General features: G+C 38.9%; 1 protein-coding gene across 1 annotated transcript; it reads right to left on the bottom strand.

Moving 5' to 3' along the window:
• Positions 1-279: 279 nt before the first annotated feature.
• Positions 280-26,307, bottom strand: DNAJC25 (DnaJ heat shock protein family (Hsp40) member C25). The gene is made up of 4 exons (XM_028108703.2): positions 25,909-26,307; positions 5,422-5,574; positions 3,329-3,799; positions 280-1,494 (listed from the first exon to the last, which is right to left on the bottom strand). The coding sequence occupies exons 1-4, from the start codon at positions 26,239-26,241 to the stop codon at positions 1,372-1,374; spliced, it is 1,080 nt and encodes a 359-aa protein (XP_027964504.1). The 5' UTR covers positions 26,242-26,307; the 3' UTR covers positions 280-1,371.
• Positions 26,308-27,866: the final 1,559 nt, after the last annotated feature.

The raw sequence follows: 27,866 nt of genomic DNA, 5'->3' as shown, positions 1-27,866 counted from the left end.
TCCTACTGATAATCTAGTTAAAGTCCTCCCCCAACTTTCTATCTATTAAGGTAACTGAGGCCCTCACTCACAGACTAAATGACTCACAAGGTCAAAACTCCTCCCTCCTGCCTCTTTGTATATATCACATATTTGGGCTGAGCTCCAGAAAGCCCTAGTTTCTTTTAGCTAGAAACAGACTCTGTATATCTATTATCTACACTAATCTTTTAAAACTATATAATACAAAAGCAATTATGTTAATCCTTGATTCAAAATGCCATACCAACAAACTTGTGATATATTGCAACCATTTTATTAATATGAAGCAATGAGATAAATCCTTTAACAGGAGTACTGATTCACTATCATGATTGTGTATCGATACCTTGATGCAGTATCATACTTGCTTCAGTCAATTTATGTGTGAATTACTTCACTTCCACATGTATAAAACATATATTTCATTGTTTGAAAGAACAGCACACAGCCATGCACCTCCTCTTTCTGGTTTAAATGCACGTAAATACACTCACGTACGCTGGATTTTCCATGGCTCAAGGACTTCATAATACATGAACAACTTTTCAGTATGCTATTTCTGCTCTGTCATTTTTTTTTTTTTTAACTGAAGGGGGTTGGGAAAGCAATACTATGGTACAAAAGACCTTTTTAAGGTGTCTTCTGGAAAAAATGTTTGAAAATACAGTTATAGTCTTATAATGACTGTAATCAAGATCATCCTACAAGGACATGAAGGTTGATTCACTCTCTTGGAGAGTTTCTGATCTTATTAAGAATATTATGACAGGGGGAAAAATAGTATCAGCATATTCTGGCAGAAGACTCTCCTAGAGAGGTATTTTGAACATATTTCAATCCTAGAATGACTGTGATGAAGATGACATGACAGTTGAAATCATTTTGCTGAAGAAGTTCATGTCTAAAGACACTCACAATGTAATTAAATGCTGTTATAATTTTTTATGTTTTGTGAAAATATTAGAGGCCATGGAAGCGGAAAAATGTAGCACTATAACAAAGAATAAGGAAGCACTTGTAAAGAATAAACACTTAACACGTAAAAATTTTAAATGGTATCTAATAAATTTTCATGTCAAATCTTTTAACTAAACATATAAAAATTTTAAATGGCAACAAGTAAATCTTCAGATCATTTAACAAAATCCACAAATAGGTTATAAAAATTGAACAATCATAAATGTCTTATGTATAAAGTTTTAAGGGGAAGTTTAAATTTCTACATTATTCTGTTTAATCACATAGTTGAGGAGTTTTAAGTACTGCTGAGGAGCAGTTGATACATTTCTAAAATAATTCAGTTATGAAAATATCACAATTAAGGTTTAGCATAGTAGCATTCAGCAATCCTCAATCATCCACAAACGTTAACCGTCCAGGCCCTTCATTCTTCATCCATCTTCTGTATCTCTTCCATCTGGGGTCATTTGCCAATTTTTTCTTTAGTTCTTCCTCTTGTTCTTGTTTATAAACCTGTAAGTATAAATAACACTAAATTACTTTACCATCCAAAGGGAAACATTTGTCATTACCTTTACGCATATTTACATTTTTCAAATTACATTTTAGGTAAAAGTTTCCTATGAATGTACTGGTTTGTCTTCTGTAGACCATGCATCTAAAAATACTAAGCAGTTAAGCACCTTAACACTTGGTGTTAAATTAAAAAAAAAAAAAAAAAAACTTGTACAAGAACTTAGTAATTTTTGTCACTGATTTCTATAACCTGAGAATACATTCTTTTCCTCATTGACATCATCCATCAGCTGAGTTTAAAGAGTTTAAACATTTCCTCTCTACAACTAATGTCCAATCTTAAAGAATCACACTATTTCTTTAATATGGTCCTTTGAAAATTTAACTGATGACTTTCAGTATTTGTTGATCCTAACCAAGGAATAAAATGACCTTTATATATACCACTGTCTCCAAATTTAAAGGTAAATTATTGGTTTTTCAAAATATTTTATTAAGTTTCCCAAAGAGGGTCAAATAAACCATGCAGGTTAAGGACAAAGAAAATCTTCGTTTCTATAACTTTTTGTGGATGTCAGCTGAAACTAAATGGACAAATTTTCATAACCAGTTGCATCAAATTTTAGAAAGAAATGACTTTACTTCCAAATTTTAGGAAATAATGACTAAGATCACCTCATATAATAACATGGTAATTCAGCCCAGGGTAGTACTCCATGAAAGATACAGTTTTGTGAACTGGACTGCTTACCCTACTTAAGAGAAAACTTTTCAAATACTTTAGGAGCAAAATAGTATGTTACCTTCCATTTTTATGTTATTTACAAGCAGGCCAACTATATCTACTTGCCAAAACAATCTGGCAATTCATAGTAAGTTACTTAAATATAATTCAGACTGGAACTCTACTTTCAGTAAAATATATTTAGTATACCACATATAAAAAGGAATGTCTACGAAACTAAAAACACAAATATATTCAGATTTCTTAGGAAGATTTTACTGTGCTGTGTTCTTTTTGTTTTGTTTGTTTTTTAAATAAACTCTACCCTGATGTGAGGCTTGAACTCAGGACCACAAGATCAAGAGTCACATGCTCTACTGACTGAGTCAGCCAGGTACCCCATCACTGTGCTTTATTCTTATCTTTAATACATTAGCCAAGTAATTTTACCCAAAACCTAAAACAATATCATTATGATGAGATAAATAGTTCCTCTAAGACTTTAGCTAAGCACGTGATCACCTCAAGGTAACTGGTGTAGCTGACAACTACAGAATATAACATTTATTAAACTGCCCAAAGTTTAGAGGCATTTTTAAAAAAATAAAAGTAACTTTTCATATATAAGTTAGTTATACAGAAGATTCTGTGCTCTATTTTGAAATGAAGTTATTTCAACAAAATTTCCATGTCTTATTCCTTCCTTGTTTTGTTTTTTAATCCCTGTAGCTAAGTTTACATGACTGAAAGAAAATTTGGGGAAGAACAAATTTTAATTAGAGCAATTAACGTAAAGTTGTTGTGACATCCTTGCAAACATACATATTATCCACTGCAGTTTAACATAACAAATTAGACCATTCTTAAGATTTTCAGCATGAGTCAGTTAAAATATTTGAAGTTCATCTTTTAAGACAAATTACAGGTTAAAAACCCACTGTCCCACTACCAAATACAGTCACACTTTCAATAAAAATAAGATCTTTATTCATTATTTAAATCTTGGATTTCAGAAACTGGAGTGCATTTCTGTGATCCCTTCCCCTACACCAAATTTTAACTTAGATAAGTAAGAGGACACAAAAATCCCAGCAAATAATTACTCACCTCATAATTCTCCTTTATCCAGAGCTCTCGTTTAAGAAAAGTTTCTTTCTGATGATCTTCTAGACTATCAAACTGAGATTTCGACATCTTCATGGATTTTCGTATGATATATAGTCTTTCTTCTTCCCCATATTCTTTGCCTTTGATGTTAAAATTATAGATCCATCGACAATACCAGACCACATATGAGCACAGGTGAAAAGGTGCTAAGAGAATTTGAAACAGGAGAAGATCACATATCTGGGGTTTCTGATAGCCTCCCTTTATATCTATTTTACTTTTTATAATGTTTTTTATGATATTCTCCTCCTCGTCACGAATTTCCTCTTTGGACTTTTTGTTTCTGCCCTTCTCTTTGGCTTTTTTGAGTAGCCCCTGCTGCTTGGCAATCTCCATGGCTTGGATACGGTATTTGGGCACTGTGGCTAGGTAGCTGATTGCCTTGTCGTAGCTGTTCCACCAGCTGAAAAACTGAAATATTTAACAAAGAAAAATGGGTCATTTTACTACCAAAATGCACCTTGGTGAACACCATCCCCCCCCACCCAAAGCAATTCTGATTAAAAATAGGGACCTCAAGGGGTGCCTGGCTGGCTTAGTGGGGTCATGAATTTAAGCCCCATATTCAGCATAGAGCTTACTTAATTTAAAAAAATAGGGACCTCAATCATCTTTCTCTGTAAGTAAAAGATAAAATTGAATAATGCCCACACGTACATGGGACCTGAGGCTGGATAAATCAGGTAAGCCCTAAGCTAGGCCAAAAAGCCATTAATTCAGACAGGAGATACCCAAGATTAGGGGATAAATCAATAGAATCACACCACACCTTTGATTTCACATCTACCATTTGGCTTTCCCTAGATCACTATTAAGAAATCTCTCTTTTTTTTAAGACTGTGAGACTGTGACCTACATTCTGGGGGGAAGAGTTACATGGCAAAACTAGCCAGTGAAGAACCTGTTTAAAAAAAAGAAAAATCACAGGATATAGACTCAGGCAACTATATTCATTCCCATCTCTTCCCTAAACCGTCTCGATCTATCACAGTAATGCTCATCATATTCTGAAGTAAAGGATTCTAATATGTTTGAACTCTTATCTGACTGGAAAACACGTAACTTATTTCATAAATATACACAAAGGGTTTTCGTTAATTGTCAGAAAAAGTCCTATTCACATTTCCACACATTTGCTCTTTTACTGAATGAATATTGCAGTTACACCAATAATATCTTGAAATACTATAGCAGCACTCTATTAGGACTGGGGGGGGGGAATGTTACTAGGGTATTACATTATCTAAAACAGAAAGGTAAAATTATCCCTGCTTTCCCCTTTGAAAGGAAAATATTTCTGCAAAAGCAGATACATTTAAAATCCACAACCTTAGTTTTCAATAAGTAATTCTTTTTGTCATATAAAGTAAATCTCATTTCTGGGAATTAAACTAGAGAAGCATTTTTCAGACTAGCAAATTGATTTATTCTAGTCACCTGACATGTTCTTTCCCTCTAAAAGAAGACAAGATAGCTGTGGTTAGTTTAAGAATAATAGTAGGAAAAACTCATTTCAAGCTGAAGTTAAATTTGTGTGACATTCAAAACATGAAAGATTACTACTCTTTTAATCTATTTCAGTAGTTTTCAATCAAAGCAAAACTGCCCTTAGCAGACAGTGGAAATGCGTGGGACATTTTTGGTCGTTACAGTGATGGTGGATAGGTGCCAAGACTTGTCAGGTCATATCAAGAAGCTCAGGTTTTTCACAAATTTAATGGGAAATCATTGAAAAGTCCTACAAAAGTAATATTATCAGGTTAGGAGGGAAATACTCTAAAGGGAACAATGAGAAAAAGATCTGTTGTTGGGTTTTCTTATTATATAATGACATTTATCATCAATTTCTTGGATTTGCAACTGACAAAGATTCCAGTGTTAATCAATTGGTTGAATAAATGAATATTTTTCTACTCTAAAAAAATCAGTCTCAAGTACAGGTAAAATTTTATAAAAAGGTACTTCTCAATCAGTTTTAATGACCAGCACTAGGCAACGTGCACATGTAGACACACTCCTCCATCAATACACACCTGAAACACTGAAATAGCACATACACTGACCAAAATCACGACTCTAACATCCACTTTAGGGGCTAAGCGCCTGCTGTAGTAGTGGTAGTAATGGCTATAGTACTCTTCTGGGTGATCCAGCATGTAGTCATAATCTTTTCGTGTTTCTTCATCCTGTAAAATAACAAGATACCCAATTTCATAGGATATTTCAGAAAATGGCTGTAGTTTATAATCTGTTAAAGTCAAACAGAATTTTATAACCATATAAGATTAATCTGAACAAAAGAAATGAAACTATCAAAACCAAAAAATTTCCTACCACTCTTCAAAAGCACACATAAATTTGCTTCTAGAACTTTAATATTAGGTATAAGCATAATAAAAGTAATTCTTAAGTATTGTTAGTCCTCCTGGAAAAAGAAAAACATTTTAATAACAATTAACTATGCCGTTTTAGCCAGTGTTAATGGTGGTAATAAGGATGTTGTGTTCTTGTAACCTCAGAACATGTTGCTACCTTCTCTCAGTAGCTGTTGATAGGAACAAATGTTTATCCCTATTACAGATATTCACAATCATTTTCCAGGCTTGTGTAGAAAGCTGTCTGTTGAAAGCAATGACTAAGACAATAAAAAGGAGACAAAGCCAGTCTGTGCCTATAAAACTGAATTATGCTCATCTCAAAGAAACCCTGATGCAGTAATGTTGAAAGTTTAACTCTGTGACTTCAAGTGATATCTTTAGCCTCTGAGTCTCACTCTTCTTCATTTGTAAAACAGAGATAATATCTGCTTTACTAATTTTAGTGTTTTGAATATCAAATGATATACAAAAACGTTACAAATACATAATACATATACTATTATAACATATTGTCCCAGCCCAGTTCATAAATAAGTTAACATATACATCTTTCTTAATCATACAAACATGTTGAAAAAAATCAGAGCATTCTGAAATGCTGCTCTGAATGTTCACAAATAAAACATTTCTTAAAACCTTTAATTTTAATCAATTTCAAATAGGGATAAATGCTAACCTCTTACTGAGCTACATACGTTGAACTATTACACTGGGTTATGATTTGCTTTTTTTTTTAATCCCACAGTAAACCTATTTTGTCTTTTTTTTTTTTTTTTAAGTAAACTCTACCCCCAATATGCGGCTTGAACTCACAACCCAGAGATCAAGAGTTGCATGCTTTACCAACTGAGCCAGCCAGGCAACCTCATTTTGTCTTATGCCCAAAAAATGTTAAAGAGTAAAACCACAACAAATTCTTTACTTTCTATAAGGGAGTACAATACAAATCATTATGAAAATTAAAAAAAAAAATTCTTTAACTAGAGGATGTCTTTCTAGGATGAATTATTCAACACTCATAAAGTTGCAAATACTTAACTAAAGGCATTTCAAAATCTACACCTAGTGCTTTCCTACCGAAGACAGAGGCTCTCAGGTCTATTCAGGACCTCCTGATCCTCCAACATGCAGTTTCTTAGACTTAAAATAAGTTTGCTAATGACAAAATCTCCTCTGTACCCATTAAAATCATATACTTTCTATTAAGAATTCTGAATTTGTGGGGTGCCTGGGTGGTGCAGTCAGTTAAGCATCTGACTCTTGGTTTCAGGTCAGGTCATGATCTCAGGGTCCTGAAATCAAGCCCCACATTGGGCTCTGCACTCAGCATGGAGTCTGCTTGTCCCTCTCCCTCTGCTCCTTTCCCTGTGCGCACGTACTTTCTCTCTTTCTCTCATAAATAAATAAATGAATAAATCTTTTAAAAAAATAATTTTGGGGGTGCCTGGGTGGCTCAGTCAGTTAAGCGTCTGTCTTGGACTCAGGTCATGATCCCAGAGTCCTGGGATTGAGCCCCACGTCAGGCTCCCTGGTCAGTGGGGAGCCTGCTTCTCCCTCCGCCCCTCCCCCTCTTGTGCTCTCTCTCCCACTCTCTCTCTCAAATAAAATCTTAAATTTAAAAAAAAATTTTTTAGATACTTTTTTTTTTAAATTCTGAATCTGAATGTCATTTCTCTTAGGTTCAGTACATTCTTTTTTTTAAGGTTTTATTTATTTTAGAGAGACAGAGAGAGAGAGAGCACAAGCAGGGGGAGCGGAAGGCAGAGGGAGAGGGAGAAGCAGGCTCCCCACCGAGCAGGGAGCCCAATGCAGGGCTCGATCCCAGGACCCTGAGATCATGACAGCCGAAGGCAGATGCTTAACCGACTGAGCCACCAAGGCACCCCCATTCAAAATACTTTTTACCTCTGACTAGAATTTGAAACTAGATAAACTAGTATCTAGTAGAATTAAATGTAAATATATTTAAAGTCTATTCCACAGCACTATTTAGAGGGCCAGTATGAGACCTGTCTGTTATATGAGGGCTGAGCTCAGGCTGTTAATCATTTTCAAATTCACTCCTTGAATGTTCCTTTCTGTCAAAAAAGATTTTCTGTGTCAACTGCCACATACCTCAACTGTCAATCTATTCTTCTTCCTATAAGCCATTATCATACTTTAGAGCTTCTAACCTAAAGAGGGTGAAACTTTATAGGACATACAGAAACTTTATAGGTCACAGATAGCTCTGAAGACTATGGCCTACAACTCTTGATGCATCTCATTTTGAGTACTTCAAGACATCTTTTAAGAATTTTTCGATCCTCCCTCCGGTTTCTGTTTTTTGGACTAATTTTATAGAAATGTTCTGCTTTTGGCCTGAGATCTTTGACTTTCAATTCAGCCTCTCAATCTTGGCAGATGCTTTTTCAAATGTATTTCTTCAAATACAATTCTTCTCCTTGCTCCAACTAGATTACATGTGGTTTTGAAACTAACTGCCACACTGAGATCAGATTCTGACAGATCTCCAGCATCATTACCTATACAGAGCCCTTTGCCCAGCCTGACTGTACTCCTCCTGGTTAAAGTATACAGCAAGATCTTTGAGTGTCATTGAAATCTACTATTTGAATGTCATGGGTCCAATAACTACCCTTCCTTATCTTAGTGAAGGTCACAATCCATAGAATGCAGATATCCCTATTCAAACATTTCACCCAGCTCTTCCACCAGGGTCACCATCTTCTCACTGGTCCCTAAATGTGTGACTTACTTCATTGAGTCTTGAGCTCCTCTAATAGGATAGTCAACTAATACTCCAGCGACCAGCCACTCCAAAATCTGTACCTTGTGTCTGACCTCTCTACTGCAACCAGGGCCCTTTAATAAGTCCTCAAATTAATTCCTGCAGGTTTCAGGATCAAGTCTGACTTCTCTTAGGATGACTTTCTTTTCCTTGAGGTCACCATAAATTTATGACCCTGTTTTTAAAGACAAGAAAGGTTGGCCACCTCCTTGTTTCAGCATGTAATCAGCCAGAATCTTTACTGTTGGGTTTATAGCTTTCTCTCCAGAATGAAGAAAATTATTTTAGGTTGAGACATGAATACACTTTGGAAGGTGTTCAAGGTTGGCACAGATTGGAGAGTTAGTCCTCAATAGTCTAAATCAAAATCCTACTCTCCAGTAACCTACAAAGTTTAGAATCAACCTAGTAAGAACACAAGGATACGAGGACTATTAGCAAAAAAGGAAAGACAAGAGACTGGGCCCAGTTGAGAGCTACAGGTACATACTTCTTTTAAAACCATCATACTTATTTTTTCTCCTACCCATCTTGGAACTCAGGTAGTCCCACAATTTTTTTTCATCTTCAATGCTTCCCCATGGCTAATAAGTAAGTTAAAATTTCCTTAGCATGCAACAAGACCTCCATAACTAGTCCACTCTCACCTAGCAACATCTCATCACTTGCCCCCCTTCTGCCCCATAGCAAACATCAGATAGTAATTTCTGCAATTTGGTGTGTTCTTCCAGTACAGCACCCTCTTTCATACCTATGTCTTTAAACATATAATTCTCTCTACCTCAAATGCCCATCCCTTTCTTCCAACCTCATGAGCTTCCATTAATCCTCTGGGACACAAACATTACTGCTTCAGATTTAGACCACTCTTATTACACATGTGACCTATTTATTATAGCACTTATCACATTGCAAATATCAGTTTTTTCTTTTCCTTGAATGAGAACTTCTGGAAGATAGGTAGGGTGACTGACACATTAATCTCTGTATATCCAAGGCCTACCACAGTGCCTGGCATTCAGTAAATGTCAATTTAAAAATGAGTACAATTTTGTAAAGGCTCTCCCTCACTATAAACATCCCTTGAGCAATACAGGTCTCTATCTCACCAGGAAGGCTGGATGGGTGATTATTTCACAAAAACTTTGGCTTAGCAGAAATGACTGCTTGATTTCACAGCTTAGGAAGACATGCTACTGTGGCTAAAACGGCTTAAACCTTAAAACAGTTTAATGTCTTACCTTTCAATAAGGTAGTACTTTTTCTTTCAGCAATTTTGTGGATCTTAAGGTCCCACGGTCAGGAGATTCCAACTTCTTTCCAAAACCAAAACCTTTATACTTGTTTCTTCCTCCTCTCTGTCCTGAGCCTTGACAAGCAGGGCAATAAGCTCCTTGTTTCTAATGTCTACAGGAAAAAATGGTGCTTCTGCTGGTGTCCACTCCACTCCCAATCCTCTTGGGCACATGCAGGAGGACTGGAACATAACCACCAATATCTAGATCAAAAGTGAACAAGAGGAAACCCACAAACAAAGAAAGCACTGAATCCTTCCTTCTCTTATGAAAATGATCATACTCCCCCCTCCCCAGAGGCAAAAATATATTACATTCTTGCCCTTGAAAGAAATAATGAACTGTTTGATCTCAATATACATAATTGCAATAATTTGATATTGCAGCCACTTTTACATTAAAAATTTTCAGTTACACAGATAGGAGAAACCATTTTAGGATGTTAAAGGCCAGGAATCAATTATATATGAAAATGTAATATTTTGTTCACTTTTTTCTTTTTTAAAATTCTTTAAATTCAATTTAGTTAGCATATACTGTATTATTAGTTTCAGGGTAGAATTTAGTGATTCATCAGTTGCATATAACACCCAGTGCTCATTACATCAAATGCCCTCCTTAATGCCCATCACCTAGTTACCCCTTACCCCCACCCAACTCTCCTCTAGCAACCCTCAGTTTGTTTCCTATCATTAAGAGTCTCTTATGGTTTGCCTCCCTCTTCGTTTTTATCTTATTTTCCCTTCCCTTCCCCTATGTTCATTTGTTTTGTTTCTTAAATTCCACATATAAATGAAATCATACAGTATTTGTCTTTCTCTGACTTATTTTGCTTAGCATAATACCCTCTAGTTCCATCCACGTCGTTGCAAATGGCAAGATTTCATTCTTACTGATGGCTGAGTAATATTCCATTGGATATATATACCACATCTTTATCCAGTCATCAGCTGATGGACATTTGGGCTCTTTCCATAATTTGGCTATTGTTGATAATGCTGCTATAAACATTAGGGCGCATGTGCCCCTTTGAAATCACTATGTTTGTATCCTTTGGATAGATACCTAGTAGTGTAATTGCTAGGTCATAGGGTAGCTCTATTTTTAACTTGTCACAGAACCTCCATACTGTTTTCCAGAGTGGCTGCACCAGTTTGCATTCCCACCAGCAGTGTAAGAGGGTTCCCCTTTCTCCGCATCCTTGCCAACATCTGTTATTTTCTGATTTGTTAATTTTAGCCATTCTGATAGGTGGAAGGTGGTACCTCATTGTGGTTTTGATTTGTATTTCCCTCATGCCAAGTGATGTTGAGTATTTTTTCATGTGTCTATTGGCCATTTGTATGTGTTCTTTGGAGAAATGTCTGTTCATGTCTTCAGCCCATTTCTTGACTGGATTTTTTGTTCTTTGGGTATTGAGTTTGGTAAGTTCTTCATAGATTTTGGATATTAGCCTTTTATCTGATAAGACATTTGCAAGTGTCTTCTCCCATTCCATAGGTTGACTATTTCTTTTGCTGTGCAGAAGCTTTTTATCTTGATGAAGTCCCAGTAGTTCATTTTTTGCTTTTGTTTCTCTTGACTTTGGAGATGTGTCTAGTAAGAAGTTGCCATGGCCAAGGTCAAAGAGATTGCTGCCTGCATTCTCCTCTAGGATTTTGATGGATTCCTGTCTCATATTTAGGTCTTTCATCCATTTCGAGTTTATTTTTCTGTATAGTGTAAGAAAATGGTCCAGTTTCATTCTTTTACATGTGGCTGTCCAATTTTCCCAGCACCATTTGTTGAAGAAACTTTTTTCCATTGGATATTCTTTCCTGCTTTGTTGAAAATTAGTTGACCATAGAGTTGAGGGTCCATTTCTGGGTTCTCTATTCTGTTCCACTGATCTATGTGTCTGTTTTTGTGCCAGTACCATACTGTCTTGATGATTATAGCTTTGTAATACAGCTTGAAGTCCAGAATGTGATGCCAACAGCTATAGTTTTCTTTTTCAACATTCCTTTGGCTACTTGGAGTCTTTTTTGGTTCCATACAAATTTAGGATTATTTGTTCCAGCTCTGTGAAAAGAAGTTGGTGGTATTTTGATAGGGATTGCACTGAATGTATAGATTGCTCTAGGTAGCATAGACATTTTAATAATATTTGTTCTTCCAATCCATGAGCATGGAAAGCATGGAACATTTTTCCATTTCTTTGTGTCTTCCTCAATTTCTTTCATGAGTGTTCTCTAGTTTTCTGAATACAGATCCTTTGCCCCTTTGGTTAGGTTTATTCCTAGGTATCTTATGGTTTTTGGTGCAATTGTAAATGGGATTGATTCCTTGATCTCTCTTTCTTCTGTCTCATTGTTAGTGTATAGAAATGCGACCTGATTTCTGTGCACTGATTTTATATCCTGCCACTCTGCTGAATTCCTGTATGAGTTCTAGCAATTTTGGGGTGGAGTCTTTTGGGTTTTCCACATAGAGTATCATGTCATCTGGGAAAAGTGGGAGTTTGACTTCTTTGCCGATTCGGATGCCTTCTATTTCTTTTTGTTGCCTGATTACTGAGGCTAGGACTTCTAGTACTATGTTGGACAACAGTAGTGAGAGTGGACATCCCTGCCGTGTTCCTGACCTTAATACGGGAAAAGCTCTGTTTTTCCCCATTGAGAATGATATTCGCTGTGGGCTTTTTGTAGATGGCTTTTATGATACTGAGGTATGTTCCCTCTAACCCTACACTGTTAAGTTTTAATCAAGAAAGGATGCTATACTTTGTCATATGCTTTTTCTACATCTATTGAGAGGATCATATGGTTCTTGTTCTTTCTTTTATTAATGTAGTGTATCACATTGATTGATTTGCAGATGTTGAACCACCCTTGGAGCCCAGGAATAAATCCCACTTGGTCATGATGAATCATACTTTTAATGTAGTGTTGGATCCTATTGGCTAGTATCTTGGTGAGAATTTTTGCATCCATGTTCCTCAGGGATATTGGTCTGTAATTCTCCTTTTTGGTGGGGTCTTTGTCTGGTTTTGGGATCAAGGTAATACTGGCCTCATAGAAAGAGCTTAGAAGTTTTCCTTCCATGTCTATTTTTTGAAACAGCTTCAGAAGAATAGGTTATTATTTCTTCTTTAAATGTTTGGTAGAATTCCCCTGGGAAGCCATCTGGCTCTGAACTCTTGTTTTTGGGGGATTTTTTATTATTGCTTCAATTTTCTTGGTGGTTACGGTTCTGTTCAGGTTTTCTATTTCTGTTTCAGTTTTGGTACTTTATATGTTTCTAGGAAAGCAATTATTTCTTCCAGATCACCGAATTTGTTGGCATATAGTTGCTCATATACATGTTCTTATAACTGTTTGTATTCCTTTGGTGTTGGTTGTGATCTCTCCTCCTTTCTTTTTTCTTTTTGATAAGTCTGGCTACTGGTTTATCAATCTTATTCTTTCAGAGAACCAGGTCCTAGTTTCATTGATCTGTTCTACAGGTTTTGATTTCTATATCATTGATTTCTGCTCTAATCTTTATTATTTCTCTTCTCCTGCTAGATTTAGGCTTTATTTGCTGTTTTTTTTTTTAAGATTTTAGAAAGAGTACACATGTAAGTAGGAGAAGGGGCAGAGGAAGAGGGAGAGCAGCAGACTCCCTGCTGAGTGGTAACCCTGATGCTGTGCTTGATCCTAGGACTCTGGGATCACAACCTGAGCTGAAATCAAGAGTCAGTTGCTTAACTGACTGAGCCACCCAGGCACTCTATTTGCTGTTCTTTTTCTAGCTCCTTTAGGTGTAAGGTTAGGTTGTGTGTTTAAGACTTTTCTTGTTTCTTGAGAAGGGCCTGTGTTGCTATATACTGCCCTCTTTGGACCACCTTTGCTGCATTCCAAAGGTTCTGAACTGTAGTGTTTTCACTTTCATTTGCTTCCATGTATTTTTTAAAATTCTTCTTTAATTTCCTGGTTGACGCACGCATTCATTCCTTTTTTTCTTTTTAAGATTTTATTTATTTATTTGAGAGACAGACAGAGATAGAGCATAAGTGGGGAGGAGAGGGAGAAGCAGGCTCCCTCTAGGGAGCCCGATGCAGGGCTCGATCCCAGGACCTCAGGATCATGACCTGAGCCAAAGGCAGACGCTTAACCAACTGAGCCATGCAGGCGCCCCCTGCCCCCATTCTTTAGTAGGATGCTCTTTAACTTCCATGTATTTGTGGTCCTTCCATATTTTTTCTTGTGCTTGACTTCACGTTTTAAAGCATGGTGGTCTGAAAATATGCATGGTATAATCTTAATCTTTTTGTACCGATTGAGACCTGATTTGTGGCCCAGTATGTGATCTATTCTGGAAAATGTTCCATGTGCACTCAAGAAGAATGTGTATTCTCTTGCTTTAGGATGAAATGCTCTGAATATATCTGTTAAATACAGATCATCTGGTCATTCAAAACTCTTGTTTCCTTGTTGATCTTCTGCTTAACTGATCTGTCAGTTGCTGTGAGTGGGGTATTAAAGTCCCCTATTATTATTGTATTATTATCAATGAGTTTCTTTAATTTTGTTATTAATTGTTTTATATATTTGGCTGCTTCCAAGTTAGGGGCATAAATATGTACAACTGTTAATCTTCTTGTTGGACAGACCCTTTTATTATGATATAGTGCCCTTATTCATCTCTCATTATAGTCTTTGGTTTAAAATCTAGTTTGTCTGACATAAGGATGGCTACTCCAGCTTTCTTTTGATGTCCACTGGCATGATAAATGGTTCTCTACCCCTTCACTTTCACTCTGGAGGTGTCTTTTGGTTTAAATTGAGTCTCTTGTAAACAGCATCTTTTTTTTAAATCCATTCTGATCCCCTATGTCTTTTGATTGGAGCATTTAGTCCATTTACATTATTGAAAGATACGAATTTAGTACCATTGTATTACCTGTAAAGTCACTGTTCCTGTAGATTGTCTCTGTTCCTTTCTAGTCTTTGTTACTTTTGGGTTCTCTCTTCACGCAAAGGATCCCCTTTAATATTTCTTGCAGGGCTGGTTTACTGTTCACAAATTCCTTTAGTTTTTGTTTGTCCTGGAAACTCTTTAGCTCTCCTTCTAATCTGAATGACAGCCTTACAGGATAAAGTATTCTTAGCTGCATATTTTTCCCATTTAGCACATTGAGTATATCATGCCAGTCCTTTCCGGCCTGCCAGGTCTCTGTGGACAGGTCTGTTGCCAGCCTTGTTTCTACCCTTGCAGATTAAGGACCTCTTGCCCCAAGCTACTTTCAGAATTTTCTCTTTATCTTTGAAATTTGCAACGTTCACTATTATATGTTGAGGAGCTGACCTATTTTTATTGATTTGGGGGGGGGGTTCCTCTGTGCCTCCTGGACTTAAATGCCTGTTTCCTTCCCCAGGTTAGGGAAGTTCTCAGCTATAATTTGTTCAAATAAACCTTCTGCCCCTCTCTCCCACTCTTCATCTTCTGAGACCCCTATTATCTGGATATTATTTCACTTTATAGAATCTCTGGGTTCTCTAAGTCTCCCTGCATGATCCAGCAGTTTTCTTTCTTCTTTTCAGCGTATTTTCCATCATTTTATCTTCTATATCACTGACTCCTTCTTCTGCCTCATTCATTCTTGTTTTTATAGACTCCATTTGGGACTGCATCTTGGTAGTAGCATTTTTAATTTCAGACTAACTAGATTTTAGTTCTTTTATTTCTAGTAAGCAATTCTCTAGTGTCTTCTATGCTTTTTTCAAGCCCACTAGTATCTTTATAATCATTGTTTTAAATTTTTAGTTCAGATATCTTACTTTTATTCATATTGATTAACTCCCTGGCAGTGAGTACTACCTCCTGTTCTTTGTTTTGGGGTGAATTTCTCAGTCTCATCATTTTGTCCAGAAAAGAATAAAGAAAGAGAACAACAACAATAACAACAAGAAAAAACACAAAACAAATCAGAAAAAAACAAAACAAAACAAAAAAAACAAACAAGAAACAAAAAACCCCACAAAACACTAGATCCTGGGTGTGTTTTGGTCTGCTTGTTAAAGGAAACTAGATCCCAAAATAAGAAAGAAAATTTATATATATATATGTACACATATATATATACAAAAATAAAATACAATGAAAAGAAAGAATAATATATAACATATATATAAAAATAATTGAAAAAATAAGAAAATAACTGAAAAAATAATACTGAAAGACTAAAGAATAAAAAAAACCCCACAAATGCTATATACTGTTTTCCCCAAGAGCAGAAGCTCTGTAGCCATCTATGATCAGTAAATTTGGTGCGAGCCAGTTGTTCCTGCTCGCCTTCTGGGGGAGAGGCCTGTTGCACTGATTCTCAAGTGCCCTCGCCCTAATGGAAATGTACCTCCCTTGCCAGTGGGCTGCGCTCAGTGTAAGCCACTCTGGGTTCCACCATGTGGCACTGTTTTGCTCCGTGAAGGCTTTTAGCACCGACGGGTGTGAAGAAAATGGCTGCACCCTGCTCTCTAGTCCTGGAGCTGAAAGTTCACACCAGTGAGCCCTCACAGAAAAGCAGTCAGTCACTTTTGTCTCCCTGGTTTCTGTCTGAACTCTGTGTTCACCTGGCCTGTGGCCAAGCATTTTTATCCCAGGCACACAACTGAGTTTCAAAACTCCAAATTTTAGTTTCCTGCTGATAAGACCTGTGCTGTTCCTCTCACCATGCTTCTGCCTTTTGCTTGACACCCTCCAGAAGAGCAGGAGCACGACCGTGCAGCAGTTCCCGGGTTTATGGCAACCCAGAGCAGAAAGCCAGCACCTAAACTGGCTGTTGTCAGCCAGGTTCTCCACTCTTGTACCTGAGAAATCTGCCACACTCAGGCACCCCCATTCTTCTTGTGACCCTGGGATCCTGATACCAAGGTGTCCCACCTGGGATTCTGCCCTGCTTTGCCACCTGAGCACCTTTAAGCCAGGGACTACCACACTATAGCAGACTTCTAAAAGTTCCGATTTTGTGTTCCACTGCTTATAATACTTTGCAGTAGCCTTCTTAAGCAAGCTCCCTTCCCTCCATCGTATCCTCCAATATATCACCCCAGATTCAAGTCTCCCCACTTCCTACCTTGCAAAAAGTGATTGCTTTTCTATTTGTAGAATTGCAGCATTTCTTTTCTCAGATTTCCAATTGATTTTGCAGGTGTTCAGAATGATTTGATAACTATCTAGCTGTATTTGAGGTACCAAATTTAGGGTTCCCTACTCCTCCACTATCTTAATTCCCTCTATTTTGCTCATTCTTAAAAAAATATATTAATCCCATTGGGGTGCTTGGGTGGCACAGTCAGTTGAGCAGCCAGCTCTTGATTTTGGCTCAGGTCATGATCTCAGGATCATGGGACTGGTCCCCCTGTCAGGCTCCACACTCAGCATGGAGTCTGCTTGGGACTCTTTCTCACTCTCCCTCTCTAAAAAAAAAAAAATACACACACACACACACACACACACACGCATATATATATATACACACCCCATTTTAAAAGAAATACACATACACAAATGATCCTTTAAAAAAAATAACATCTGTTTCCCTAAATTTTTTTCCAGGCCATTACATCCTATTAAAGAGGAATAAAATTAACTGCTATCAGTTTTATTTCTCTTCTTGTTCCCTGCCCCTAGTCACTAGTGCAACTGTCTTCTCATATGTCTTCTCTTCTGTCTACATGTGGCCTCAACAACTTCCTTGATTTGCAGTATCACCTAATTACTAGTGACACTCAGATCTGCTTTTCCTGTGTCCTATTTTCAAATATCTCCTAAGTATTTCCTAAATGTAACATAAATATCTCAAAGTAAACATGCTCAAAACCCAAATCTGTCCCTCCATGCTTCACTTAATAGTAGAGTATCATCATCTACTTGGTTACTTGAGCTTTTAGAAACCTTAGTCATTTCCAATTCAGCAAATAATTATGCAGAGCATTAAGCCTTGTGCTGGACTCAACAGAGGATAAAAAGAAAAGATAATACCCTGGTCTCAAAAACTCTCCCATCTAGAAGAATCTAGCAAGCAAGAAAAATGCAATTTGATGTGCTAGGCAAGAAAGGACTGACTAACTCTGCCTGAGATCACTGGCAATGGGATCCAAGCAGAGAAGAAATGAGTACTGGATCTTGAAAAGCAAGTACGATGTAGTATAACTTGTTTCAGACAAAGGTTAACAGCAAGTGTTAAGGTACAGAAGCATCAGTGAATAGGATGGATTCATGGAAGCCTGAGCACTAGGGTAATTTAGGAAGAAAGGTGTAGTAAATGTGGCTAGGAAGACTGATTTGGATAAGAACTGTAGAGGGACCTTATATGCCATGCTAAACTGCTAGAGTGTTATTGTCCGTGCTATTCAAAAATGAAATGTTTTAAAGCTTGAGAACAATAGCATTGAGTAGGTGTGTTTATTTTTGAAAGTTTACTCTGACAATATTGTAAAGAATAGAATAAGGGAGGAGCATCTGGGTGGCTCAGTTATTAAGCATCTGCCTTTGGCTCAGGTCATGATTCTGGAGCCCCACATCGGGCTCCCTGCTCAGCGAGAAGCCTGCTTCTCCCTCTCCCACTCCCCCTGCTTGTGTTCCCTCTCTGGCTGTGTCTCTCTCTGTCAAATAAATAAATAAAATCTTAAAAAAAAAAAAGAATAGAATGAGGGAGAAAGAGATTTTAGAGACTAAAAAGTAGAATAAATAAGATTTAATGATCGAGGGAGTTTAAGAACCAGTCATCTTGAGGATTAACAGTGAAGTTTCTAATTATAGTTACTGTGTGGACCATGTTACTCTGTGCCCCAAAGCACATGTATGTAATCTCTTAAGATTCTCATGACAGGGGTGCCTGGGTGGCAGAGTCAGGTAAGTGTCCAACTCTTGGTTTCGGCTCAGGTCATGATCTCAGGGTGGTGAGATCAGCCCCACGTCACACTCTGTGCTCAGCGTGGAGGCTGCTTCTCTCTGTTATGCTTTTTTTAAAATTTTTATTATTTTTTTATTTTTAAAGATTTTATTTATTTATTTGACAGAGAGAGATACAGGGAGAGAGGGAACACAAGCAGGGGGAGTGGGAGAGGGAAAAGCAGGCTTCCCGCCCAGCAGAGAGCCTGATGTGGGGCTCAATCCCAGGACCCTGGGATCATGAGCTGAGCTGAAGGTAGTCGCTTAACAACTGAGCCGCCCAGGCGCCCCACTCCTCTGTTAGGCTTTAACAAACAAGATCGATTTCCGAAATGTTTAATTTTGGGTAACTGTACTACAAATGAGACACAACTGAAAATATGAACCTAGAGACCACACAGATTTTAGAATTGTCACAGATGTGGTTGAGTTTCATCAGGAAGAGCTTAGAAAACAAAAAGAAAAGAGTACCCAAGGGACAGAACTCTAAGGAAAAGCAATGTTTAAGGTGTAGGCAGAAGATTATAAAGACTGAAAAGACATGACTAGAAAGATAGGAGATACAGGAGAGAATAACACTGAGGGAGTCAAGGGAGAGCAGCTTAAAGAGCTACATGATCAACAATATCAAATGCCACAGATAGTGCCAGGAGGGAGAAATGAGCAGCATTCAAATCTGACACTTAGAACACCATTGTTCATGTTAAGAACAATTCCATTACGTGTGCTGATGCACGTCAGTCTACAACAGCTTGAAAGAAAAGGAGATGAAGTGAAGATAGCCAACAGTAAAAAAAGAAGATAAATGTGACCTTAGCTTTAAAAGAAGCAAAAATAAGCGAAAGGAATGTGAAATACACCAACTAAGAGGTTTTCAAGTTACCAAAGAGGAATTGAGATTCCAGAAAATGGTGGAAATGAATTCAGACAAGAACCTTCCAGCCTTCCCCAACCCATTCTCAATATTGTTCCCAGAATTTTCTTTCTGAAAGAAACATCAGATTGTGTTTATTTCTCCACTTTAAAACCTCTGGTCACTATTCAATACATAAAGTTCAAATTGCTGAACACAGATTAAAGGGTTGTTCATCACCTGATCCCAAAATATATTCCAGTCTCCTGAAACATTCTCCCTACCATGCACCTGACAGGCTTCTAACTTAGAAGCAGTATATCCTCTAATATCTGTGAAAAATGCAGTAACGGTCTTTGTGCTGTGAATATCTCAGAATGTTCTTTTATCTATGATAAATCCACACAAGCTAAATTAAAATCTCAAGCACTCAGTTTCCGGCCAGAATTATATCAACTCAGTAGTTTTTATGTTAATCAGAAGCTCTGATTGGTTATTGGTAACATCATGTGTCATCACAGAACTAAAATTGTGAACATACTTGATGTACAGTCAACCTTTGCCCTAAATAGGGAATAACAGCTGAAATTACGGTATCAGTAAAAAATAAAAAGCACTTATGGGTTCACAGCAGAAATAGCAGGTGTGGTATATAAAGTACCACACCCATCTTCTAGGCCCATGGGAGAAATCACTATCAAACATCTTATCTTTCCCACTAAACCCAGACAAGTCCTCAAAACCTTGGCAAGTGTTTCAGGGAGTCATGACCAATCAGAGTTGACATGTGAAATGAAAACTATCTGCCATCAAGCTTACTTAATTTCGCTGTTTATCAGCATCACAACTGTAATAGAAATTTACATGTTTTTTATTATTTTTATGAATACCCAATTATTATGAATGACTGATTAATCTGAATAGATGCTGAAAAAGAAAATAATACTAAGAAGTGCAGTTAATTGTTTTTCCCCAAAACAAAGAGTCCTTGGGAGAAATATAACAAAAATGATCACTGGTGGAGAAAACACTATAATACCTCACGAAACTACATCTCGTTCCTGGACAAGTCTTGCACATTCATGACTCCATGTTTTTGTTGATCAAGTTTTCCCTCTAACAGAAATGTCCCTTCACCGTCAACCTTCGGTGACTGTTCTAGATCCAGACCAAAGAGTATATTCTTCTCCAATCCCCGAAGAAGAAATAATTGTACCCTCTCAGTGCTGTAATATAATCTACACATATCTTTATTATATAACTTAAATAAATAATAACTGAACAATAAGTATCTGTCTTCTTGTTATGGTAAAAGCTTACAGGCAAGAACTGTGCCTTCTTCATTGGTTTCCTCCCCCAACACCCACCTAGTACAGGTTACAGAAAGGATTAAGTAGAATAAACTAGGAAAGAACAATGAACAGAAACATAAAAGGGCAGGGCATTCAGAATCCCCCCTTATGCCAAATTCTTCATAAGCGCTAAAGCCCTGTTACATCAATCAGGCTGATAAAAAGAAACTGAAGTGTTCTGTGACTTCCCTGCCAAGACAAGGCTAGAATAGTAAAAGGCTCTCACTACCTATTACCTTATCAGATAACCTTCATGCCAGTAGTACTGCCAAGACCTTTCCTGTTCCTCTTTTGTGAATTTTGCAAAATACTGTCAAAGTCTATTTTCCCATGTTCTCAGTGCATTCTTTCCACCTGTTCCATCATCTGTTTATTTCTAGGCCATCCTTATTTCATCTACTTCATCCAACTCAATCTATATTCAAAAAGGATTAATGTTCTCACTTTAAAAAACAGAATTTCTCCTTAAAAATAGAAGTGCAATTTTTCTCTCGTGGGAATTTTTCATTCATAGTCATCCAATCTACTTTATCTGTACCACTTTTTAAAACTACATTTAGGGTAAAATGCCAAAGCAGGCTTCACATAACAATGTCAAAATGTCAGAAATCCACTGAATCTATCTCCAGATACCAATTTTTCATTTAACAAACATTCATTATCTGATGTGCCAGACACTGGGCTAGGTGCCATGGATATACTAACAAAAAGGCAAGGAGATGGTTTAGTGGAGAGGGGAGGGCTACTCAGTATTTACAGTTCAGTGTGATAAGTGCTATATCCACATAAAAAGATCCAATGTTGACACAGCAAGTAGAGTCCATTTACTTGACTTCCAAAGTCCATGAATTCCCTGAATCCCCAGTAGTCAGATACACTAAATACTATTTCATTGTCTTGACTTTGCTTATATTATGAAACAAAAATAAAGCAGTGTGTGAAATCATAATGGTTTGAAGTCCTGCTGAGAACTGCAATTTTAAGTTATTTGAAACTATGAACTAAGCACGACTTGATGAAAGCATCTGACCAGTGCCTTTACCTTCCATTATTACCCATCCTTCTTTTTCTGGTGTTCCTCAATTGCTCTGTGCACAGGTAGAATCTGTGTTGCTAAAATAACAATGATCAAGTGTGATAATATCTTCTTCTCTTACCAACTGTATTTAAATCATGTTAGTGTACTTACTTTTTAACAACCACCATCAAAAAAAAAAAAAAAACCTCTCTCTCAAAGAGGCATGTATTTGACCAATACAACCTCAGAGTCATAAATCCACTATATTTCTCGAATATAAATTCCCATTTTGATGATGTACATATTATCAACATTCAGAGATCTTTGGTTATTAGAAGTTTTGATGAGTACCACTATAAGGTTATAACAAAGATATAATATAGCTTCTTATATAACATACATTAAAAATATTAAGAGACTTGAACAAACTAATAAGAGAAATTAAAAGGTTATCAAAAAATTATGGGGGGAGGGGGTGCCAGGGTGGTAGAGTCGGTTGAGCCTCATACTCTTTGGCTCAGGTTCTGATGTTAGGGTGGCGAGACTGAGCCCCTTGTTGGGCTATGCGCTTAGTGAGCAGTCTGCTTGAGATTCTCGCTCTCTCCCTCTCCTTTTGCCCCTCCCCCACCACTCGTGTGCATGCGCGCATGCTCTCACTCTCTAAAATAAATAAATCTTTTAAAAAATTACGGGGGGACGGGGCACCTGGGTGGCTCAGTTCGTTAAGCGACTGCCTTCGGCTCGGGTCATGATCCCAGGGTCCTGGGATCGAGCCCCGCATCGGGCTCCCTGCTCCGCGGGAAGCCTGCTTCTCCCTCTCCCACTCCCCCTGCTTGTGTTCCCTCTCTCGCTGTCTTCTCTCTCTGTCAAATAAATAAATAAAATCTTTAAAAAAATAAAAAATAAAAAAAATAAAAAATCACGGGGGGGAGAAAAAAAAGACTCCTAGCTCCAGTGAATTTACAACTAAATTATTTCAGATTTCAAGAAAGGAACAATTTCTGTTAGATACACTGTTCCAGAAATGGAATCTACCGGTGTATTTTACAAAACAAACGTAAAATCAGCTTCTTCTTCCATATGCCAGCAATAATTGCATGTGGCTCTGAAGGATGACACAGTCTTCCCAAATCCCTCCCTCCTTTTTTGCTGGCTCTATAGATAAGTACACCTTTCACAGGGTTTACTGTTATTCTTTATGGAGAAAGATATAGCATATAACAAAACTAGCAAACAGAAATGAAGTGGTCCCAGGTAGGCATCTGCTACCTCCATGAGATGATTTGTGGAATTCTATATAGGGCTCTGTATCTCCTCTTTATTCCAGAGCCATTGGAACTCATCAGCTTCTCCCACTATTCTATCTGACCGGCCACATGGACCTCTTTGCCCTCATTCTAGCCTGCAGATATAATTCGAGTAAAGTAGTGGTTAAATCCTCATTGCCTCAAGGGGATAATTTGGAAGGCTGAGGCTGTCCAAACTGGATGACTCCAGTTCATTAGATCTCTGCATTACCCAGAAATGATACTCTCTAGGAGCTTACTCACAGTTTTCCATTATAACAGAAATAAAATCTGACCATCCTGTTTTTAGTAATTTCCACATACAGCAAATCAAAGTCCTTTTCCTTATTTCAGGAGAGAGCATCTGCAATGAAGTCTGAAAAAGAAAGTTTCTGGAGGTGTTCCACTTAGAAGTCCATTTCTATAATTTTAAAATAGCTCTCATGGAGCTCAGTTAGGTCTGGTTTTCAGGGGCCCAAACCATCCCTAGACATCCCTTTCCTCTGACAGTAACACTGAATGAGGCTGAGGAAACTACAGCACATTCTCTCACTCCCTCCTCCATCGGTATTACTCCAATTTCTGTTTCCTACTTGGGAGACATTTGTAGTACCGCAAACCTCTTGTTGGAATCAAGATTAAAAGTGTTACTTTCTCCAGACATACCAGTTTTTAACTGCCCAAAAGTGGACAAATTATTTTATCAAGCTTTTATTCGCTAACAAATCACTAAATTTTAGGGGCAGAAATTTTAGAGGCAACCATTACAGTTCATCAAATCAGCCTCCAAACTTATCTCTTAAAGAAAATGGCAAGAATAGAGTCTTGGGATTCCTCCCAGCAAGAATTTCTCTACTGTCTCTCTTTCTTCGTTCATGTCTTACTAACATGTTCACCACTCTCATGCCAAACCTACCCATCTCCAACCCCAACAGAAGGCAGCAATTGCCAGTGTTTCTGCTGCCCTGTCTTCTGGAAGTTCTCCATCCTCCCAGTGCTTCCTTATGTCACCAGAGCCTTCTGGCTGCTTGTCTGGAGCACTATCTTTCTTCACTGCAGAAAAACAAAGATTGGGACTTTAGATGCTGGGTTGCCCTGGATGGATAAGTTCTTTCCCATTTTTCTGAAGTCTTTCCTCAATCACTCTATATCCTAAATAATAAGCAACTAACCCTCTGGTGTCTGCACGTTCCCCAGCCCCCACCCACTCTTCAGTCAACTGCCAATAAGAATTACAGTCTCACCAATGCTAGGGAGAATACAGTGGACTTGTCATATTCGTTAATAGGACTGCATATTATATACACTGCTCTGGAAAGCATGAACGAAGAGCCTTTAGCTCCTTGATTCAGTATTTTCAGTTCTGGAAAGCTATTCTGAACAAATAATCCATGGTTAAATTATAGCATACCCACTCAAAGCAGTCATTAAAAACATTACATAGCAACATGGAAAACTTCGCCTCCAAAGGGGGAAAGAAAGAAAAAAAAAAAGCCATAAAGAAACACCTTAGAACTACAACTGCTGTTACATTAGCATGATGGGGCCTTGAAGCAGTCCATCAAATATGATTTATACTTTGTGATTCCTTATGTGGTTTGATTTTTTGCAGTAGCAGAAGAAAACAGGAACAGGAACAGGCTAAATCTCCCCATCCCCAAAGGACTTGATAAAACCTTTGTCAAATGACTACATCCATATTCACAAAATTTTTCCTGACAGAACTTGAGTCTTGAACCCCAAGTCATTTAGCATGTATTTGCAGGTCCTGTATAGGGGATTTCTCAAATTTATTCAATTCTCATTGAGGACTGAACCCTGTGAGGAGGTATCATGGCTTTAATTTTGCATATGAAGAAAGAGCTACTGTCACATATTAAGTCACTATCCAAGGTCATACTGGGGTGTAGGAGCCAAGAGTCAAATATCCGGTCTTCTGACTGCTTGTTCATTGTTCTTAGTGTTTTTCTAAGTCCTTAAACCCAAGCTAAATGTCAAATTTATTTTTTATTTTTTTAAAGATTTTATTTATTTATTTAGAGAGAGAGAGAGAGAGAGAGCAGGGTGGGGGCAGAGGGAGAGAGAGAATCCCAAGTAGACTCCCCACTGAGAGCGAGCCGGATCTCACGACCCTGAGATCAGGCATGACCCGAGCCGGAATCAAGAGTCCGACGCTCAACCCACTGAGTCACCCACACGCCCCTAAATGTCACATTTAATACCATCCCCAGAAATCTAGACAAAAACAAAGTTTTTGTCATGTCAAATTGGTGCCATCACAGTCATTCAATATTGGAGACCTTTCCTGTGTTCTATCACAGATCTTGGTTATAATAATCACCCTGCTTTCCAAGTGTGAGCTGCACGTTTTTAAAGTGTTTTCTCTAAATTGTAAGATGCCCAAAGCTTTGCATACAAAAACTGTCACAAAAAGGAGAGGACTAGCTGTCCAAGACCCGAGGGAGTTCCCATCTTTGTCAATGAGCCGCGTGCGGGTTCTTTCGCAAGGCCACGTAGGAAATCACAAACATCCTAGGGATCGTGACGGTGGCCGCGCTCGAGCAGGGGTCACCGAGAACACTCTCCGCCGGCCAGGAGTCCTCGCTGCCCATCCGCGTCCCCAGACCTCACCTTAAGAGTCTCGTAGGCGGTCGCCACCAGCAGGAAGGCCTCTTCGGCGCTCTGCGGCGTCCGTCCGGGGCCCTCGTCGCCAGGCTCAGGCCGGTAGCGGTCGGGGTGGTAGCGCCGGGCCAGCTGGCGGTAGGCCCGCGCAATCTCCGCCTTGCCCGCCGTGCGGCTCACCCCCAGCACCTCGTAGCAGTCGCGCGTGCCGCAGTAGAGCCCCTCTACCAGGGCCGCCGCGGACCGCGCTAGCAGCAGCGCCAGCAGCAGGGGCGGCATCAGCACCAACCAGCACCGGCCGGCAACGCCGGCTCCCCAGCGCCGAGCGAGCGGCGCTGCCATCCCGGCCTCGGCCGCTGTTCCACCACCCCGGCCGCTCTCCCGCACTCCGCTGTGAGCGGGTCTCGGCCTCGGGGACCTAGCTCCACGTCAGCAGGCGGCGCCTCCGCGCAGGCGCACAGGGCGCGACTGCGACAACCACTTCCTTCACGACCGTTGCTAGGGGAGAAGGACGCCTCAGCCGCCGGGCCGCTTCCGGTGTATCACTGCCTTCCTAGCCCCAGCTGCTGGAGGATTTGTTCTTAGTGGATGTCCCAGTGTCTGAGGCACACGTAACCAGTGTGTACAGAGCGCGTTACCGTCCACCGTGCCCCCCACACGCGATCATTACTTCACCTGCCGCAATTGGTAGTCTGGTTCTCTTGCCGTCTGGTTATCCATGTGAAGAAGATGTGTGCACAGAATTTTAAAGCCGAGTCCCCAGCCCCGGACTCCTTCCTTTCACTAACCCCATGCTGTCTTTCCAAAAGAGGATGAATTTAGAGGTTCTAGGCGCTGTCTTCTGCCTGCTAGGGACCCTTAAAGTTGATGACCATCTGGTTCGGGGTTTCTCAACCTCCACACTGGACCTTATAATTATTTGCCAAATAAGAGCTGGACTATGCATTGTAAGATGGTTAGCAGCATCCCTCTACACACTAGGTACCAGTAGTACCACCACTGAGTCGTGACAGTCAAAAATGTCTCCAGATTTTGCTAAATGTGTTCGGGGTGCAGGATTACCAGAACAAACACAGTTCACTCACTTAAATTTGAATTTCTGACAGCAACAAATAATTTTTTGGTATAATTATGTCCCAAATATTGCATGGGACTCTACAACAGCATGAAGAATTTTGCCTCAAAAAAATGTGCTTCTATCATTCATTCGGTACGTATTTATTGAGTCTCTAATATGAGCTAGCACTGTTGGAGGCTCTGAGGACATAGTGGTGAGTAAGGTAGACAAGATTCTTTTTTTAAGATTTTATTTATCCATTTATTTGACAGCACAAGCAGGCGGAGGGGCAGGCAGAGGGAGAGGGAGAAGCAGACCCCCCCCTGAGCAGGGAGCCGGATGCAGGGCTCCATCCTAGGACCCCGGGATCATGACCGGAGCCTAAGGCAGACGCTCAATCAGTTGAGCGTCCGTATTTGAAACATTTGATGATTCTCATTGAACCTTGCTTCCCATGAGGCTCTTCAGATATACAGGCTTCCCAGTCCTCGCAGCGCCCCCATAGACAAGACTGTTGATTTCAGGGAATATATATTCTTTTTTTTTTTTAAGATTTTTATTTATTTATTTGACAGAGACACAGTGAGAGAGGGAACACAAGCAGGGGGGGTGGGAGAGGGAGAAGCAGGCCTCCCGCAGAGCGGGGAGCCCGATGCTGGGCTCGATCCCAGGACACTGGGCTCATGACCCGAGCGGAAGGCAGACACTCAATGACTGAGCCACCCAGGCGCCCCTCAGGGAATATATATTCTAGTGCAGGGTGACAGACAATAAATAAGCAAATAAATAAACTTTAAGACATAATAAATTCCTTTAAGAAAATGAAACAAGGGAAAGATATATATGACATATAGTATACATATATAGATAGAGCGAGAGAATTAATGCAAACACATAGGAGAGTCACCAA

Source organism: Eumetopias jubatus, unplaced genomic scaffold (assembly GCF_037043125.1).
Source record: "Eumetopias jubatus isolate StellerSeaLion01/CBP00866 unplaced genomic scaffold, mEumJub1_p1.0 scaffold_15, whole genome shotgun sequence".
In the NCBI taxonomy this organism is placed as follows: Eukaryota; Metazoa; Chordata; class Mammalia; order Carnivora; family Otariidae; genus Eumetopias; species Eumetopias jubatus.
Note: the sequence above shows the minus strand (reverse complement) of the source record. Positions and strands in the feature narration are given on the sequence as shown.

Coding starts and splice junctions, on each gene's coding strand:
- DNAJC25 (XM_028108703.2), bottom strand. CDS start 26,241: ATGGCAGCGCCGCTCGCTCGGCGCTGGGGAGCCGGCGTTGCCGGCCGG. Junction 3,800..5,421: donor GTGCTATTTCAGTGTTTCAG/GTGTGTATTGAT, acceptor TAAATATTTCAG/TTTTTCAGCTGGTGGAACAG. Junction 1,495..3,328: donor GGATAAAGGAGAATTATGAG/GTGAGTAATTAT, acceptor TTATACTTACAG/GTTTATAAACAAGAACAAGA.